We start from the raw sequence: 15,701 nt of genomic DNA on the forward strand, positions 1-15,701 counted from the left end.
AAGGCCTCGTACGAAGCAGCCTGGCAATCGCGAATGGGTTTCTGTCATTCAGGGCGTATGTGCAGATGGCTGGGCGCTGCCTCCGTACGTCATCGTCAAGGGCAAATATCACCTCCTCTCATGGTATACCAATGGCCAATTCCCACCCCAATGGCGCGTCCACCCTAGCGAAAATGGATGGACTACAAACGAGATTGGCCTAGATTGGCTACAGCATTTTGAAAAGTGTACAAAGTCTCGTACGAAGGGTGTTAAGCGGCTCCTAATCCTTGATGGCCACAACAGCCACAAGTCTACCAAGTTTGACGATTACTGCAAGGAACACAGCATTATTGCTCTTTGCATGCCTCCCCATTCATCGCACGAGCTCCAGCCTCTTGATGTTGGCTGTTTTAGTCCGCTGAAGGCGTCGTACGGCAAGGAAATTGAGAAAATGATGCGGATGCAGATTACGCACATTACTAAGGACGACTTCTTTCCTGCCTTTAAGGCAGCCTTTTTCACTTCAATGGGTGAAGAAAACGTACGAGCTGGCTTTAGACAGGCTGGCCTTATCCCTTTCAACCCAGAAGTAGTTATTTCCCGCCTGGATTTCAAGCCAAAGACGCCAACACCATCCAACTCACGCCCAAGCAGCCAGGGCTCCTGGGACCCAAAGACACCAACTACAGCACATGACGCCGTACGAAGCTCTGCATCACTTAAGAAAAGGATTACCAGTCATCAATATAGCTCACCAACCCATTTGTACGAAGTAGTTGACTTGCAGGCCAAAGGTATTAGCAAGTTAGCACACAAACTAGCTCTTGTTGAAGCTGAGTGCCGTGGGCTTCGTACGGCAAATGAGATACTAAGCAAGCGTCGGAGGGCTAAAAAAACCCAACTGCGTCTTGGAGGGTCCCTTAATGCAGCTGAAGCAGAGGCAATCCGGGTAGAGAAGGGGGTTGTTGATGCTGGAGGCGAAAATACACGTCAGGAGGGGGCTCGTACGGAGGGGGGTGAATTGCGCGGTCGGCGATGTGGCAATTGCGGAAAGACTGGACATAACGTACGAACATGTCAGGTAGTATGGGAGACCTCTGAAGAAGAGGATGATGAGTAGTTTTAATTGATTTCGTACGATGCTGCTTGATTGACTTATATAAATGGCTGGAGGGTAGGTAGAGGTGGGCCACTTGCTATGATGGGCCACTTGCTATGCATGTACGTTAACTGAAGTTGGCGCTGTTGTAGATTTATGGGTTTCATTAATACCACACACTGCGTAGCTGAGGAGTAACCTCTAATGCAGTTTCATTTTCAAGTACCAATTGACACGGCAACGGCTGTTAGAAGTGATAATATTGGGGAATGAGATGAACACGTTCACCGAGGTCCACCGAATTGTCACCCACTTGGGTGCCTTCTTGACCGAGAGAACAGCGTGCCTGAGGCATATATGCACTTGAAATTGGCGTGGAGGGGCAGTCCTTCCTGTCCCTTCGCTCTGCTACCACTAGTACCCCGCAGTCACCTACTAAAATTTCCCATCTCAGACTCACACAACCGATGCTCTCCCCTCTGCGTGCCATCCGACCCATCTCCCGCAGCCTCTCCCCCTTTCGACTCGCAAGAATGGCCTCCAACACTACCTACACTCCCAACGAGGAGACCGAGATTCAGCAGTGGCTCACCACTGCCGCCCGCCTGCAGCAGACAGCCTCCGCCGACGACGCATCCCCGATCCTCGACACCCTCAACTCCCACCTGAGCACCCGCACCACCCTCCTCGGCACCAAGCCCAGCAAGGCCGACACCGCCCTCTACTCCGCCGTCCGGCCCCTCGTCGCCGCCTGGTCTCCCGAGCAGCGCACCGGCGAGAAGGGCTACCCCCACATCGTCCGCCACCTCGACTTCGTCCAGAACTACCCCGCCTTCGCCGCCGACGTGAAGCCCGAGGAGAAGGTCCCCGTCCAGCTCGATGAGGTCCTCTACGTGAAGCCCCCCGTCGACGCCAAGGCCGAGAAGGAGCGCCTCAAGAAGGAGAAGGCCGCCGCTGCCGCCGCCGCCGGTGGCGACAAGCCCGCCGCCATCCCCGACCGCACCAAGGACAACAAGGACAAGTCCGCCGGCGAAAAGGTCAAGGAGGCCGTCGTCGAGGCCAAGGACAAGGTCAAGGCCGTCGTTGCCGGTGGCGACGCGAAGCCTAAGAAGGAGAAGAAGGAGAAGGCCCCCAAGCCCCAGAAGGCCGCCGCCCCCGCCGCGCCCCTGTCCCCCGCCCTCATCGACCTCCGCGTCGGCCACATCCTCAAGGCCATCAAGCACCCGGAGGCCGACTCGCTCTACGTCTCCACCATCGCCGTCGGCGACGAGCCCAACGACGACACCACCGAGTACGAGGGCCAGGTCTGCCGCACCGTCTGCTCCGGTCTCAACGGCCTCGTGCCCCTCGAGTCCATGCAGGGCCGCAAGGTCGTCGTCGTCTGCAACCTGAAGCCCGTCAAGATGCGCGGCATTAAGTCGTGCGCCATGGTCCTCGCCGCCTCCCCCAAGCTCAAGGAGGGCGAGGTCGACGACCACAAGGGCCCCGTCGAGCTCGTCACGCCCCCCGCTGACTCAAAGGCTGGCGAGAGAGTCTACTTCGAGGGCTGGGAGGGAGAACCCGAGGGTGTCCTGAACCCCAAGAAGAAGATCTGGGAGACCTTCCAGCCCGGATTTACCACCACCGATGACCTGGCTGTCGCCTTCGACGCCGGCGTCGTCGAGGCCCTCGGCAAGCAGGGTGTCGGCAAGCTGGTGACCAAGTCCGGTGGCCTTTGCACCGTTCCCAGCCTGAAGGACGCCGTTGTGCGGTAATGGGAGTAAGAAAGAAAGACAGGAAACAAGAGATGTTGAGGCTCTTTTGATGTCTTTATGGTCATTGATGAAAAACGAAAGCTGAACCTAGAAGTGAATTACTGGGTCATCAAAAGCTAGAAAAAATATTCCCCCCCTTTGCATCTAATAAGCCTCACGTGTTTGCTGTTGGGCCAGGCGTTTGTGACGGTCACTTTTCTGCTAGTTCCCCTGGACTTGTTGCATGGCCTCGTAAAGCGCACACCGACATTATCTTCCAAACGCAACAAGCCGCCATGTGTATGTTTGTTTTCCTTCCCGTTCTGGATCCTTTGAAAACCCTCTCCGTCCATCTTACCTTGCCTTCCCTAAGACCACTCCCCCGATCCTCGCCATCCGCAAACCACAAAAGTCAGAGGATATCCCACACCAGGCCGCCCCCTCCCCACGACCCTTCAAGAGAAACAAGAGCATCCATCGCCCACCATGGAAATCCCACAGCCGGTCCTCAAAGCCGTCGCCGTGGCCCTCTCGATCGGCATCCTCATCGAGCTCGTCGTCCTCGCGAACATCTCCAGCTGGTATCGCGAGAATCGCATGAGCTGGAAGCCCGACACGGGCCGCGCCGTCGCCGCCGACGACGACGACGATGACGGCGAGACTCGCCAGGAGTCTCTCCCTTCCCAGCGAGACACTCGGATGCCGCCGGTAGACCACACGATCTGAATGCGCGCCGCGGTTCTTTCGGTCAGTCGTCAGCTTCGTCAGCTTCGCCCAGTCCTTTCGTCTTCCATCGGGCCAGCGAGCGCTCCGACGCGCGGTACATGCTCCCATGAGACGCGACACCCGCAACATCTCTTGTCATGAAGGAAGCACATGCCAATACAAGTGAGGTGCTGGGTACGTGGAATGCTGTGATACGGACTTGGCAATGGCTAAAGGACTGCCAGCTGTATGAAATAGGACGCCTGAGTTTCTGAGTCGTTGAACCAACTTTTTACGAGCACGAGATACTCCCCCTTAAGTAGCAAGTTACGGGATACCATCACACACTAAAAAAGGACGAACCCTGTCCCCTTTTATGAGAAAACTCTCTTCGCATAGTGACCATGTGCTTTGTACATTTGCAATAACTTTTGAGCTCCATCCGCCGTCTAGGGTATGACCACACACGCGCGCACACGCCTCCCAACTGATAGGAAAATCTTACAGGACTCATGCCTATTTCTTGCCGGCCTTGCTGCTCGCCTTCTTCTTGACCGACGCCACGAGCCTGCTGAGCTCCTCGTCCTCCGCCTTCCTCTCCCCCTTGGACTTCTTGGCCTTCTTGCCCTCCCTCTCCGCGGGCGCCTCTTCGTCGTCGCCGGCGCCGGCCTTCCTCTTCTTGCGGCCCTCCTCGAGCAGCTTCTGCATCGCCTCGGTGCCCTTGAACTTGGGGTTCGACGGGTCGATGGCGTACTCGTGGCTCTCGAACACGGCCTTGAAGCGGTCGTCGTCGACGTCCATCCGGAAGTCCTGCTGCAAGCCGACGTTCTCGTCGCCGCCGGCCGCCGCCTTCTTGGCCGCCAGACGCTTGGCCGCCTTGCCCTTCTTCTTCTTGAGCTTCTCCGCCTTGAGAATCTCGTTCATGTCGAAATGGTCCAGGTGCGCCGCCTGCTCGTTGTCGTTCTCGTCCGCCATCAGCAGCTGCAGCTGTGCCTTCTGCTCCGCCTTCTCCTTTTCCTCGGCTTCGCGTGCCGCGCGCTTCGCCAGGCGCTCTTCCTTGCGGACCGACGTCTTGGTCTTGGACGCCGCCACCGGCTCATCGGTCGTGAAGAAAGGGTCGTCGAAGCCGAGGTCCTCTCCCGCGTCGCCAACCTCTTCTTCCTCTGCGGGCTCTGCGACCTCTGTGGTTGCCGTGCCGCCCTCGCGTCTGGCGCGGGCTGCCTCGCGCTTCTTCTCCTTGCGCTCGCGTTCCTTGCGCTTATACTTCTCGATAGTCGTCTCTTCCTCCTCTGGCTTCTTGTCCTTCTTGCTTTCTGTCAGGGCGGGCGTGAAAGTGATCTCCATTTCGCCGACGGGGCCATCCTTGGACTTCTTTTTCTCTTCCTCGGCGCCCAAACCCAGGGCCTCTCTCATCTTCCGGCGGGCGAGCTCCTTCTTGGAGAGCTTGGGCTCGGCAGCCGCCTCCTCATCCTCTTTCTTCTCCTCGTCTTCGAAGCCCGCGAACGAATCACCATCGTCCTCGCTGTCGCTGGCCAGGTATGCCTTCAGGTCGTTCTCCTCGAGCTGCGAGCGGCTACCGGTAAAAGCACGGTTGATGGAGGCCTTGCGCGCAGCGTCATCGGGGTTGACATCCCATGTGAGCTTGACCTTGGAGTGTTGCAGGGCGTCGGTGGTGAACTCGACGGGCTTGTATCCCTCCGGCATCTTGTCGCATTCGTCTCTGGGCTCGTCGTCAAAGGTGACATCGTCGGGGATGAATCGCAGGTCGAGGAAGTTGGATGATGACTGGTACTCGGTGCCGTCGGTGGCCTCGTAGAGCTTCTGTGCCGTCGTCTTGTCGGAGACGGTCATGACGGCGTAGAAGTATCGCAGCCGGTCGAGCTGGTACTTGCGCAGCGCATCGTGGTCAAAGTCCTCCGCGTCGCCCTCCTCCAACAGCTCCTTCTTGATCGCCTCTTCCTCTGCTTCGCTGTCTTCGCTATCTTCGTCGGAACCATCCGACTTCTTGAAGATCTCCTTCGGAGGACCCTCCAGCTCTTCGCGCCCCATGCGCTCCTTGCCGAACTCGCTAGGGTACACCGAGACCTTCTCGATGCGGCCGCCGGTGGAGGGCAAAAAACTGGCGAACAAAGCAAACAGATCTGCCGATTTGATGTTGTCCCAGTCAAGGTTGACGATCGCTATGCGGTTCGTGACTTCGCCATCCTCGACGTCGGCTTGCTCGTCGTGCAGGCGCGACATGGACGCTTTGGGGTCGGCCACGGCAGTGGTTTCTTCGTCCGACTCGTCGTCGTCCTCGGACTCGGACTCAGACTCAGACTCGGAGAAACCGCCGCCACGCGCGGGATCGTACTTGGCGTTGGCCTTTGCCAGCTCGCGCTCCACCACGTCGTCGGCCTCGACCTCCATACCCTTGTCCTGCTCCTCCTCATCCTCCTCTTCACCATCCTCAGGCTCGTAGAGTCGCTGCAGAGCCTTCTTCTTAGTGTCGGACTTGACTTTTCGGCCGTAACGATCGACTTTTGCGGTGCCTGTGAAAGAGTCGTCCTTCAGCATGCGGGAGAAGCGCTTGTCGATTGTCGTCTTGGTCTGCTTCTTGGACGGAAGTCGGAAGCGAGGGTCGGTCTCGAAATTCGAGAACCGGGAGTCAGCGATTTTGCCATTTTTGCCATTTTTGCTCGATTTTGAAGACATGGTTGCGATGTGGAATTGAAGGTTGCGGGATGATGCAAATCTTCGCCGTGTCGCATGCACCTGGAAAATGCTACTCGGCCGTGGGGGTCGATGAAAATTTAGTGGGGCACTCAATATGTTCTGCCAGAAAGCGGTCAGCTACTTTCTCGGTGAGATTCGGTGAGACTCAGTGAGACGGGCGGGGGTCTCCTTAGACACCTGGCCTGCCAGGTGGCTGTACTAAAACCAGCTGGCAACAGCTGAGCTCCCTTTGAGGAAGATGAAGATGAAGCTATTCCCACCTGCAAGTATATGAATACGCCTTTTGGTTTTTCTTCCTTGCACGTTCCTCTTGTAAATGGAACCTCGCCTCGTGTGCCTTCCGTAAACACAAGCCTGAGGTTTTTTTTTTTTTTTTCCAACACTACCTATAAGAGCCAGCCCTTTTCTTAACCCGCACACCCATTTCAACTTCCACCAGACCACAACACAACAAGCTCCATTCTTTAGTTGCTTGATTGATTTCAGGTCTCACTTATCCCTTTTAGAACCTTCCATACTCACCGCAAATTTGCTCCAGCTACCCAAGCTTTTGCTCTTTCCTTGTTATCCCTCCACCCTCTCCTTCCACCCTCTCCCTCATCTCAAATTTCGAACCCTCTGTGGCCAGGTATCTTTTCTTCCTACTCTCAATTTCTTCATCAAGTTCAGGAATTCTTTTTCTAGACTGCCCCTAACTTGAGTTGACGACGCTCTTGCCTTCATCATGGACTTCCCTCTCAAAGGCCACAAGGGAAAGAAGGCAACCCTTCCGCCTTGGTCGTCTTACAAATTATTAGAAGACAATCCCCAGAACAATTCGCAATCAGAAGAGCAGACCGCCTTTAACTCTCCTTCACACTCAGGAGATCGCAAGCCCGCCAACCTTTCTTCCCAGACTGAGGATGAACTTCTTCAACAGCAATTCATGAGTATGCATGATTTGTACGAGCCCAGTTGCCTTCCGCCAGTGCCCAACACTATGGAGGAAAACTCAGATCTCTTTGTCCGTCAAGAAGTTTTCGAAAATGACAGCACCAAGAGAGAAGAGGAAGAAGACACAGAAATGATCTTGGCCAGCTTGAACACTGTCGCGTCACCAGCTCAATCAACTGCAGCCACTGAACATTCTGCAATTCTAACTAGAACAATGGATTCAGAAGTCAGCCAGAGCGAGGTGGATGATGATGAAATGCAGGAAAGCATGGATGACGAACTGATGATGGACGCTGAAGACGATTCAGAGTACGAGGTCCAAGGACAGGCCCCAGGTACAAAGCTCGCCGGAAAGAAAAGAAAGCGGGTGGCATTTGCTGACGACAACACCACAAAAGATTCAGTCACACGGCAAGCTCGTACAGCCCAAGAGTACACAGCATTTCTCAGACAAAAGGCTGACAAGAACCTGAAGAGGGACTTCATCCGTCAGATCCAGGCGAAGCGTAAGGCAGGTATCACTGACATTGAGTTACAGCCCCCCAAAGCGAAACGCCGGCGGCAGCGAAGAACGACGAATAACCACCTCAGCGACCTAGAAGAGCTTGGTTCTAGTGCTTTGCCTGAACTTGGAGCTATCCCGAACCCCAACCAAGCCAAGGTGTCGAGGCAAGTGAGAATGCGGCAGATTGCAATGGCCACTACCGAAGGAGACAGTAACAGACACCTTGGGTCGCAGCGGGAGGACGCAAGACTGGGGATGAAGATCTGGGGCCGTGGGGCTATCACTTGCGTTGGTGTCTCTGACTACTTGCTGAGGGGCATGAAGACGCCTGTTCGAGGATGGCAGTTACAGGCCTCGGCCCGCATGGTCATCAGAGAGAATGCCACAGAGCGACCCAACGGAGGCATCTTGGGAGACCAAATGGGTATGGGAAAAACCCTCACCAGTCTTCTGCTCATAGTAGGTTGTCCCCCTCTTCCTGAGGACATTCAAGCGGGCTGCGGTGGTACGCTGGTGGTTGTTCCCGGGCCCAATGTCCTAAAGGAATGGTCAGAGGCCATCATCAAGCATACCAGCGACATTCAGCCTGGAGACGTGCTGGTTTTCAAAAAGGGATCAAACACGCTGGAGATCAGTCAGATCGCCCAGTACAAAATTGTGTAAGTCTTGCTTCGTTCGTTGCTCTACTTCAGCCACAGCCTCAACTGACCACTTTTGCCTAGCATCACGACATATCAGGAGCTCCTCAAGTATCCATCGGGAAAGAAGATGGAGGCTCTGATCACGAAGCATGGCAAGGGAACGCAAGCGCTCCGAGCGGCCGTGAAGCAAATCGCCGGCCCCCTGTTCGACATCGAGTGGTACCGCGTTGTGTTTGACGAGCTTCATACCATCAAGAATTCGGAGACTCAGAGTAGGTTCGCCTGTGAGGCTTCTTCACACAGCTGCTAACCGACACCTTCCACAGCATTCCTTTCCTGCTACCAGTTGAACACCAAGAGAGTCTGGGGACTCAGTGGAACTCCACTGATCAACCAATGCAAAGGTGTGACCTCACTTACTGCCTCCCCCTCCCCCTTTGTTCACACAATTGCTAACCAGGAATTTCAATCGCAGAGATCTATCCCTATGTGAAGCTCGTTCGGGTAGAGGGTATAGACACAAAGAAGGACTTCATCCGAATTTACAAGAAGGGAGTAAGTCTTGTGAACACCTGATAGGAGCGACGTTCCTTTAAGCTGATCGAGTCGCAGCCCGATGCCGCCAGGAAGTTGGACGCGTTGATCAACCAGATCACAATCCGCCGGTAAGCTTGATTCGGACTTTATCACTAACCCCCCCCCCCCGCCCCCAGAATAGACTGACATGATGATGGCATGGTAGGAACCATGAAGACGAGTTCTTGGGAAAGCAAATGCTGGAGGGCATTCCCAACTTCGACGCCGAGATCCGCTGGGTCAACCTGTCCGAGGAGGAACGACTCATCTATGAGTAAGTAGAACAAACCAGTCCTCGTCGGATCCTTCGTTTCTAATATGTTATCAAGTGCCATCACCGATCACTTCAAAAGCAAGGCATCGATTGTCGCAATGGCCAACAAGAGAAGAGCCATATCGCACCCCTATCTGCTGGAGAAGTCGTTCCTCGAAAAGATCGACTGCGCGACCATCCGGACGTTGATCGACAGACTCAAGGAATTCGAGGGCAAGAGATGGGTCTATCACCAGATCGGAAGACGTACAAGCAGAGTAGATCCTGACACCGCCTCTGCCAACGCCGTCGCCAGCAGCAGCAGCACCAACACCCAGCAGCCCGACAGCGATGACGAAGAGGGCCCCCCCCCTCTCACGCCCCAGGAAATCAGCTACGCCCCGATGGACCCTTTTGGCAAGTCCAGCTTTGGAGGCATGTTTTCCATGTCTCGCCTGCTCGAGGGTACGATTGCCGAAAAAGAGATTGTCGACATCAAATGCGGCATATGCAAGCAGAGGCAGCAAGCCGACCCTTGGCGCATCGCTGAGGTATGAGAATCGCCTCCCCCCCTCCCCAAAACCCTTTATCCCACATCTTGTTCTCTCCCCTTAATGTTGTGAACCTTGAGAAAACCATATGCTGAGTAGTCTCCAGTGCAACCACATCATCTGCGGTGCATGCTTCTACAAGAAGATGCTCAAACTGAAGAAATGCCCGACGTGCAAACACTCGTTGGACAAGCTCAAAATTGAACGGGTCCCGACCCTCAAGGCCATGGCTCAGGGGCACGTCTCGGAGGTGACGGAGGAGTCTGGCGACGAGGATTCGGACAACGACGAGTCCGACAACGAGGATCCCAAAGACGAGACCTTGGTCACCAACAATGCGACCAGCAGGCAGAAAATTGCGGCGAAAAGCCGCAAGGTCCAGGAGAATCGCGAGAGGAAGAGGGTCATGCGGCGCAAGCACGGTGCCGACTACATCAATAACCTCCCTGTCCTCGACGACAACGACGCCATGTTCGTCAACATCAGCGTGAACTGGAACGGCGGCGTCCCTTGCCCCGGCACCAAGCTCACAGTCACCAAGGAGATTATCCTCCAGTGGCAGATGGAGGCGCCCGAGGACAAGATTATCAGTGTGTTCTGACTGTCTACCCCCCCTCCCTCATCCACCCGTGGTGATCACACTCTCGTCCGCGTTCCTGCAGCACTAACTTTTTATCTTGCCAGTCTTTATTGAGTTCATCAAGACCGCGGTCCTGCTGGGTGTAGTCCTGAACCTCGAGGGGATTCCGTTCGTGTACCTCAACGGCAAGCTCACCACAAAGGAGAAGATTGATGCGGTGGACGCGTTCAAAAATGACCCAAAGGTCAAGATTCTTGTAAGTCAGCCCCCCTCGCCCTGTCGCCCCAGCTCCCCTGAGTACAACAAGTAAGTATGCTGACACTGGCTTCCTCCTCGACAAGATTGCCTCGATGAGAGTCGGCGGCCAGGCCCTCAACCTGACCTGCGCCAACCGGATCATCCAGATCGACTCGTGGTGGAACGAGTCCGCCGGCGACCAGGCCAACGGGCGCGTCAACCGCATGGGACAGCTGAAGCCCTCGCACGCCGTTGCTATCAAGGCGCGCGACACCATCGATGAGTACATCACGGACCTGCAAGGCCGCAAGACGCAGGAGATAGAATACGTCATGCAGGACGACGGCCGCGTCACCGAGATGCTCAGCGACTTTGAGAGGATGGCTCTTACTGCCCCTATCGCGTGGGACGAGACCAAGCAGCGCTTGATCGAAGAGATTGAGGAGGAGAACGGTCCCGAGAGTGTTCGGGGCGTTCATTGATCTTTTGACACAGCTTGCAGATTGGACGCGACACAGACTGGTTCAAGGCGGGAGTTTGCCATTGGGAAAGCGCGGCAGAGGCAGACAAAGGTGGGTAGGTCGTCTGGGCATCTGCAAGGGCTCTTGGAGACACAGACTTTGAGGTTGCTCTAACTACTGACTGCAGGGGAATTGAGGCCCTCTGGTTGGTGATAGGACGGTCAGGGCCTGGTCATGATGGAAGAAAACCTACCTCTCTCGACTTGGTCACTTAGATAGGAAAAGAGGTACGGCATGTAAGAATAGATAGAAAAAAGCACCAAAAGAGACAACCATCTCACCAAACCCAAGCTCCGTGTGCATATGATGAACCAAATGCCCATGGGAGTGTGCCTGTTAGGAGGTCAGCAGAGGACAACCCAGTTACTTAGCTATTGGGACGAGGCTCTTTTGAGAAAGGACGCAGACAGAAAGACTCCTTTCTTTCCCCCCCCAAGAAAAAAAGGAACATCCTTCAGCAAAATTCAGGGGGAAAAAAGGAAAGGAAAAGAAAGAACCTTGGTGTATGTAGTCTGTCAGAGTTGATTTATGATTGCAACCGGACGTCACGGAAGGGGGGCAAAGAAGCTGGCACTTTGCGTCTCTTACCAAAATCTTGCAGACAGAGAGTTTTCTTTCCTTTTTGACGATGATCTCCTGATGTTAAAAAAGTAGCAGACTAACAGGCCCCCCCCCCCCCCCCCCCCCTCCATCTTCCCCTTTCGTGGTCAGTTCTTTACCTGCCCTGGTGTATTACCCTGCCACATCCGGCACCCTGGTGTCCAATCGAAAGACTGCATGGATACCTGCAGAGGCTTGATGGAAGAGTTGAAGGAAAAGGGGGTTGGGGTTGCCGCAGGATCGACACAACCTGGCCAGGAAGCGGCCCTCCACGCCAGCCTTGTACGGGATCAACGACACGGGCCCTGCATACAGTACACTACTACATCGTACACTACACCATATTACCCCTTGCCTATCTCCCTGAAAGCTCAGGGGTCGGGATTCCACCCGAGGCCCCCTTGGCATCCCAGCGCTGTCCACCCGCAGGTGGCATCCACCCATTTTCTCCTTCCGTCAAATTGGAACTTGGATATTTGCAAATGGACGGGTATCCAACAGCCAGGACCCCGTCCTCCACGCCTGACGCCAACCGCGATACGTAACAAGTTCAACTTTTCTCATGACAGGCGCATGTAGGCGCAGGCGGTACAAGGACTCTGGCATGGGAACAGCTTGCGAGAAGAAACCCGACTCTCGCCGGAGTCGACTCCGTTGCCGGACCATCGAATTCCGCGACGAAACGGGTGTGTGACACCGCGAACGCCAGGCTTGCGAAGCGAGTCCTTCGGACTTGGAACCAGCCCTTTGTTCGCCTGAAAAGGAAAGCCCGAAATAACTTTCACTCTAACCTTTCCTCTCAGACAGCTGCAAAAAGTCAAGGTTTGGTTGAAGTGCTGACACGGGAGCTTGGGTACCGGGGTCATCGGTCTGTCGTGGGGGCGAGAGAGAGAGAGAGTTGGGAACTGAACACGGAAGCGCCCGGGAGCTCTCTAAAGACGCACCAGAGTGAGCAGTGTTCAGACTGTTGGCATGGTCTTCTATTCTTGCGAATGACCATAGCGTTGATAACATTCCCGTACGGTAGTACATGCTGGTAGACCGACTTTTGAGGATCTAGGTGGAGCCAAACGATCGACGTCTCGGTACCTTTGGAGCCTTGGTCCTCTGAGGAGAACATCCACGGCAAAAGGGATTACCTTCATCTCCGGTGTCGACATGTTAGCTGATACCAAAAAGGAGATAATGAGTGGCGTGTAGTCTAGTGGGAGGACCGCTGGCAATGGCTAAAGGATTACCTGCCCTGCTCCGATCGCAACAAGTGCATTGCCGGCTCTAGCATCAAAGTCTTTGTCGAGGGCGTCACGCGCTTCACCCAGACATGGTGTTGAGGCGAAGGCCTGAGAGTACCGATAGCATAGTGGGTTTTAGTCTGCGCGTCACATCGTAAACCTAGCGCGCTTATGTCGGGTGTTAAAGCGGTTAGGCTGCATGAGGTCCTCTGACGAACTCAATATGAAGGTCGCGGAGTGAACATCCCGTCACATTCGCAGAGCACCGTCACGGAAGCTGACGGAGATGGTCATAGCTCCCACTGGATGCTGGGGAGTTTTGAATGCTGGACCAGTAGAACCGGTTCGAGGAGACTTGTTTCTCTGTTCCATCAAAGTCTTCCTGCGTCGCATGTCGATTTCCTAAACAAATGGCAGCCAGATTCAGTCGAAGCATTCGGGAAGATGAATCCGATATAGGTACCGAGCGGAAGATACCGTGGGCCATGTCTGAGTCGCAGGTCTCTTCCGGGGTGTGAATGGAATGAATTCAATAGCACGAGATGTGAGCTAGACCGGCTACTAATTCCCATTTCCCATTGGGATCGACATACCCGCCAGAGTTACGAGGTTGGAAACATCGTATTGGCTGTTCGTGAGCCGCTCCGTCAGAAGGCCTTACCGCGGACAAAGAGACGGAAAAGCTCACGGAAGATAAAGTCCGTCGTCCGATGGCTGAGATGAAAGTGTACGTGTAACGGCTCTTCTAAAACGGGGTCAGAGAGCTCGCAACATGTCAAAGAGCCGACTTGCTTCTGAGTTTTTGGGGAAGAACAGCATCCAAAAGTCAAGCTCCCAACAAGCCGTCCGTTCGCAGAGGTGACGGCTGTGCGTTGGCTCGGTTTCGATTTTTTTTGGCAAGGTCGAGGGCGGAGTTGGGGTGCACGAGCGGTGGAGATGCGGAGGTGGAGTTGATTTGATGCCAACAATCGGTTCGGACGGATGGCCTTTTGCGGAGCCGAAACTCCTTGGAGCTGGGAAATAGGAGAACCGGCGCCTGATGGACCATGGTGGCGCCAAGAGTCACCGCCTTACGTGAGGGGGCAAGGGGGCAAGAGCCAGCAAGCCAAGGATGATGGGAGGAAGGGTGGTCTGTCGTGTGGTGCCTCGGCCAGCCCACCAACCTATCCCCTCCCCCTTTGTCCATTTCAAAAATGACAGCTGCGGGATTGCGGTGTTGAAGAATGGCCAAAGTGACCCAAAGCGGATACCCACGGCGCGTTACAGACTTTCAGTTGGTGAACGCAGGTATTCGTGGGTGTGTGGGTGGGGAGCTGGTTCCCCAGGATAGAGACTGGATGAGATAACCACCTAGCTAGGATAGGAGGGGGAGGGGGACCCCGTCGAGGCGCTCACAAACGACAGTCAGTGCCCAAGTCCCGGTCCGAAGGTTAAGCTTTCGATCTCTAACTGGGGTGGCACGGCTCAAGCGTCGGCATCGAGGCCGACAACCAATCACGAGTGGCGCGCAGGCGGGAGTTGGATCAACTCGGCAGATGCCGATACGATGCGATGGGCTAATCGTGGATTTCGAGCTTGCTTGGTCGAAATGAGCAAGGAAGGAAGGGGTGAGAGCGGTTCGCCTGTGTTGGTTCAGGAATTGGCATCAGGTCCAAGAGCAGGGCGGCCAGAAGTTGCAAATCCCATGGCGATGCGGATACAATACCTTAACTTGGTGTTGGCGCCTGTTCCCTTGGGTAGCTATATTAGCTGATGACGCGTATTGCCCAGCCGGCGGGCACTTGACGTTCGAGAGCGGGCTTGTTTTATTCGTCTGATTGTGTTTGAACTCGAGTCTTGAACGGGGGTTGAACGAGGGCTCGGACTACCTGTATTAGTTAAGGCGTGGACTCGTCGAGACGAGGGCCAGGAAGGACAGGCCTCTCCCTCCTTTGAGGGCGAGGGCATGCACGCACCTGGTATGTTTCTCCCGTCGAGCGGATCGCAGCAACAGCATCGCAACGTCGTACTGTCGATGCGGCCAGCCTGCTAGGACAGCCCCAAAGTCTCCTAGGTGCTGCCCTTTAAGGAGCAGCGTGGCCTGTCTGATAGCTTTGAGATCAATAGCGCAAGCCATTCGTGTCTTGCGAGATGAGTGTTCCGGCGCACCGGGAAGGCGAGGCACGGAAACAAGACAAATGTGTGGGTGTGGGCGTGGGCGTGAGCCTGGAAGAGAGGGAGAGAGGGAGAGGGGGGGGGAGGGAGACGATGGGTGACAGATGTCACCAGCCACGGGCCATGGCTCCCAGGGCGTCGAGACGTGTCTTGCCTGCGTTTTCGATCTGGACTGGGCCAATCTCACATCAGACTCGACCCAATGGGAAATGAAATTAGGGGTCGTGTCTCCTGGTGGTGGCGACTGGGAGCTCGGAAAGGCCCAAAGGGGGAATGTTGTGCCGGGCAGCGCGATGCGAAAAAGGAAAATACGGACGTAGAGCTGTTCCCAACCACAAAGAGGCCGGGCGGGGGGGGGGGGCGAGGCGATGGACGTGACGTCCCGTTCCGGTGACCGCATAGGGAGAGACGTCGCTGAAGCCTTTCTTCCCGGGTCTTGGACTCATGGACATGGCCAAGGGGTCTTTGGTTCCATAGCGGTCGTGGAAGGCTGTGAACGAGGACCAATCGACCAATCGACCATTCATCGACCCTTGGTCGGTGTCAAGTCTCTCAATGTCAAAGGGCGCGATACACACCTTGAGTAAGTAATGAGTCGTGATGTTTCGACGGTCGTAACGTCAGTGCGTCGTCTGCTGAACTAGGTAGGCAGGCAGAGGCGGACAGGTACTTCCCTGCCTGGTA

The 15,701-nt window shown here is 55.3% G+C and overlaps 4 protein-coding genes across 4 annotated transcripts; 3 read left to right on the forward strand and 1 right to left on the reverse strand.

Annotated features, from left to right (window-relative positions):
* Nucleotides 1-1,513: 1,513 nt before the first annotated feature.
* Nucleotides 1,514-2,972, forward strand: CDEST_10886 (Putative tRNA-binding domain, nucleic acid-binding, glutathione S-transferase domain superfamily). The gene has a single exon (XM_062927042.1). It carries the CDS (start codon nt 1,549-1,551, stop codon nt 2,833-2,835), a length of 1,287 nt encoding a protein of 428 aa, XP_062783093.1. The 5' UTR covers nt 1,514-1,548; the 3' UTR covers nt 2,836-2,972.
* Nucleotides 2,973-3,300: 328 nt separating this feature from the next.
* CDEST_10887 (uncharacterized protein) lies at nt 3,301-4,008 on the forward strand (the record flags this gene model as incomplete). The annotated part of the gene is made up of 1 exon (XM_062927043.1): nt 3,301-4,008. One exon carries the CDS (start codon nt 3,301-3,303, stop codon nt 3,538-3,540), a length of 240 nt encoding a protein of 79 aa, XP_062783094.1. The 3' UTR covers nt 3,541-4,008.
* Nucleotide 4,009: 1 nt separating this feature from the next.
* CDEST_10888 (Putative pre-rRNA-processing protein Esf1) lies at nt 4,010-6,252 on the reverse strand. The gene has a single exon (XM_062927044.1). The coding sequence runs from the start codon at nt 6,211-6,213 to the stop codon at nt 4,036-4,038; it is 2,178 nt and encodes a 725-aa protein (XP_062783095.1). The 5' UTR covers nt 6,214-6,252; the 3' UTR covers nt 4,010-4,035.
* Nucleotides 6,253-6,958: 706 nt separating this feature from the next.
* On the forward strand, nt 6,959-10,992 carry CDEST_10889 (Putative helicase, Zinc finger, RING-type, Zinc finger, RING/FYVE/PHD-type; the record flags this gene model as incomplete). The annotated part of the gene is made up of 10 exons (XM_062927045.1): nt 6,959-8,331; nt 8,395-8,585; nt 8,640-8,717; nt 8,789-8,868; nt 8,926-8,978; nt 9,056-9,163; nt 9,219-9,693; nt 9,800-10,283; nt 10,378-10,529; nt 10,615-10,992. The coding sequence occupies 10 exons, from the start codon at nt 6,959-6,961 to the stop codon at nt 10,990-10,992; spliced, it is 3,372 nt and encodes a 1,123-aa protein (XP_062783096.1).
* Nucleotides 10,993-15,701: the final 4,709 nt, after the last annotated feature.

The sequence above is a fragment of the Colletotrichum destructivum genome, chromosome 7 (genome assembly GCF_034447905.1).
Source record: "Colletotrichum destructivum chromosome 7, complete sequence".
Classification (NCBI taxonomy): domain Eukaryota; kingdom Fungi; phylum Ascomycota; class Sordariomycetes; order Glomerellales; family Glomerellaceae; genus Colletotrichum; species Colletotrichum destructivum.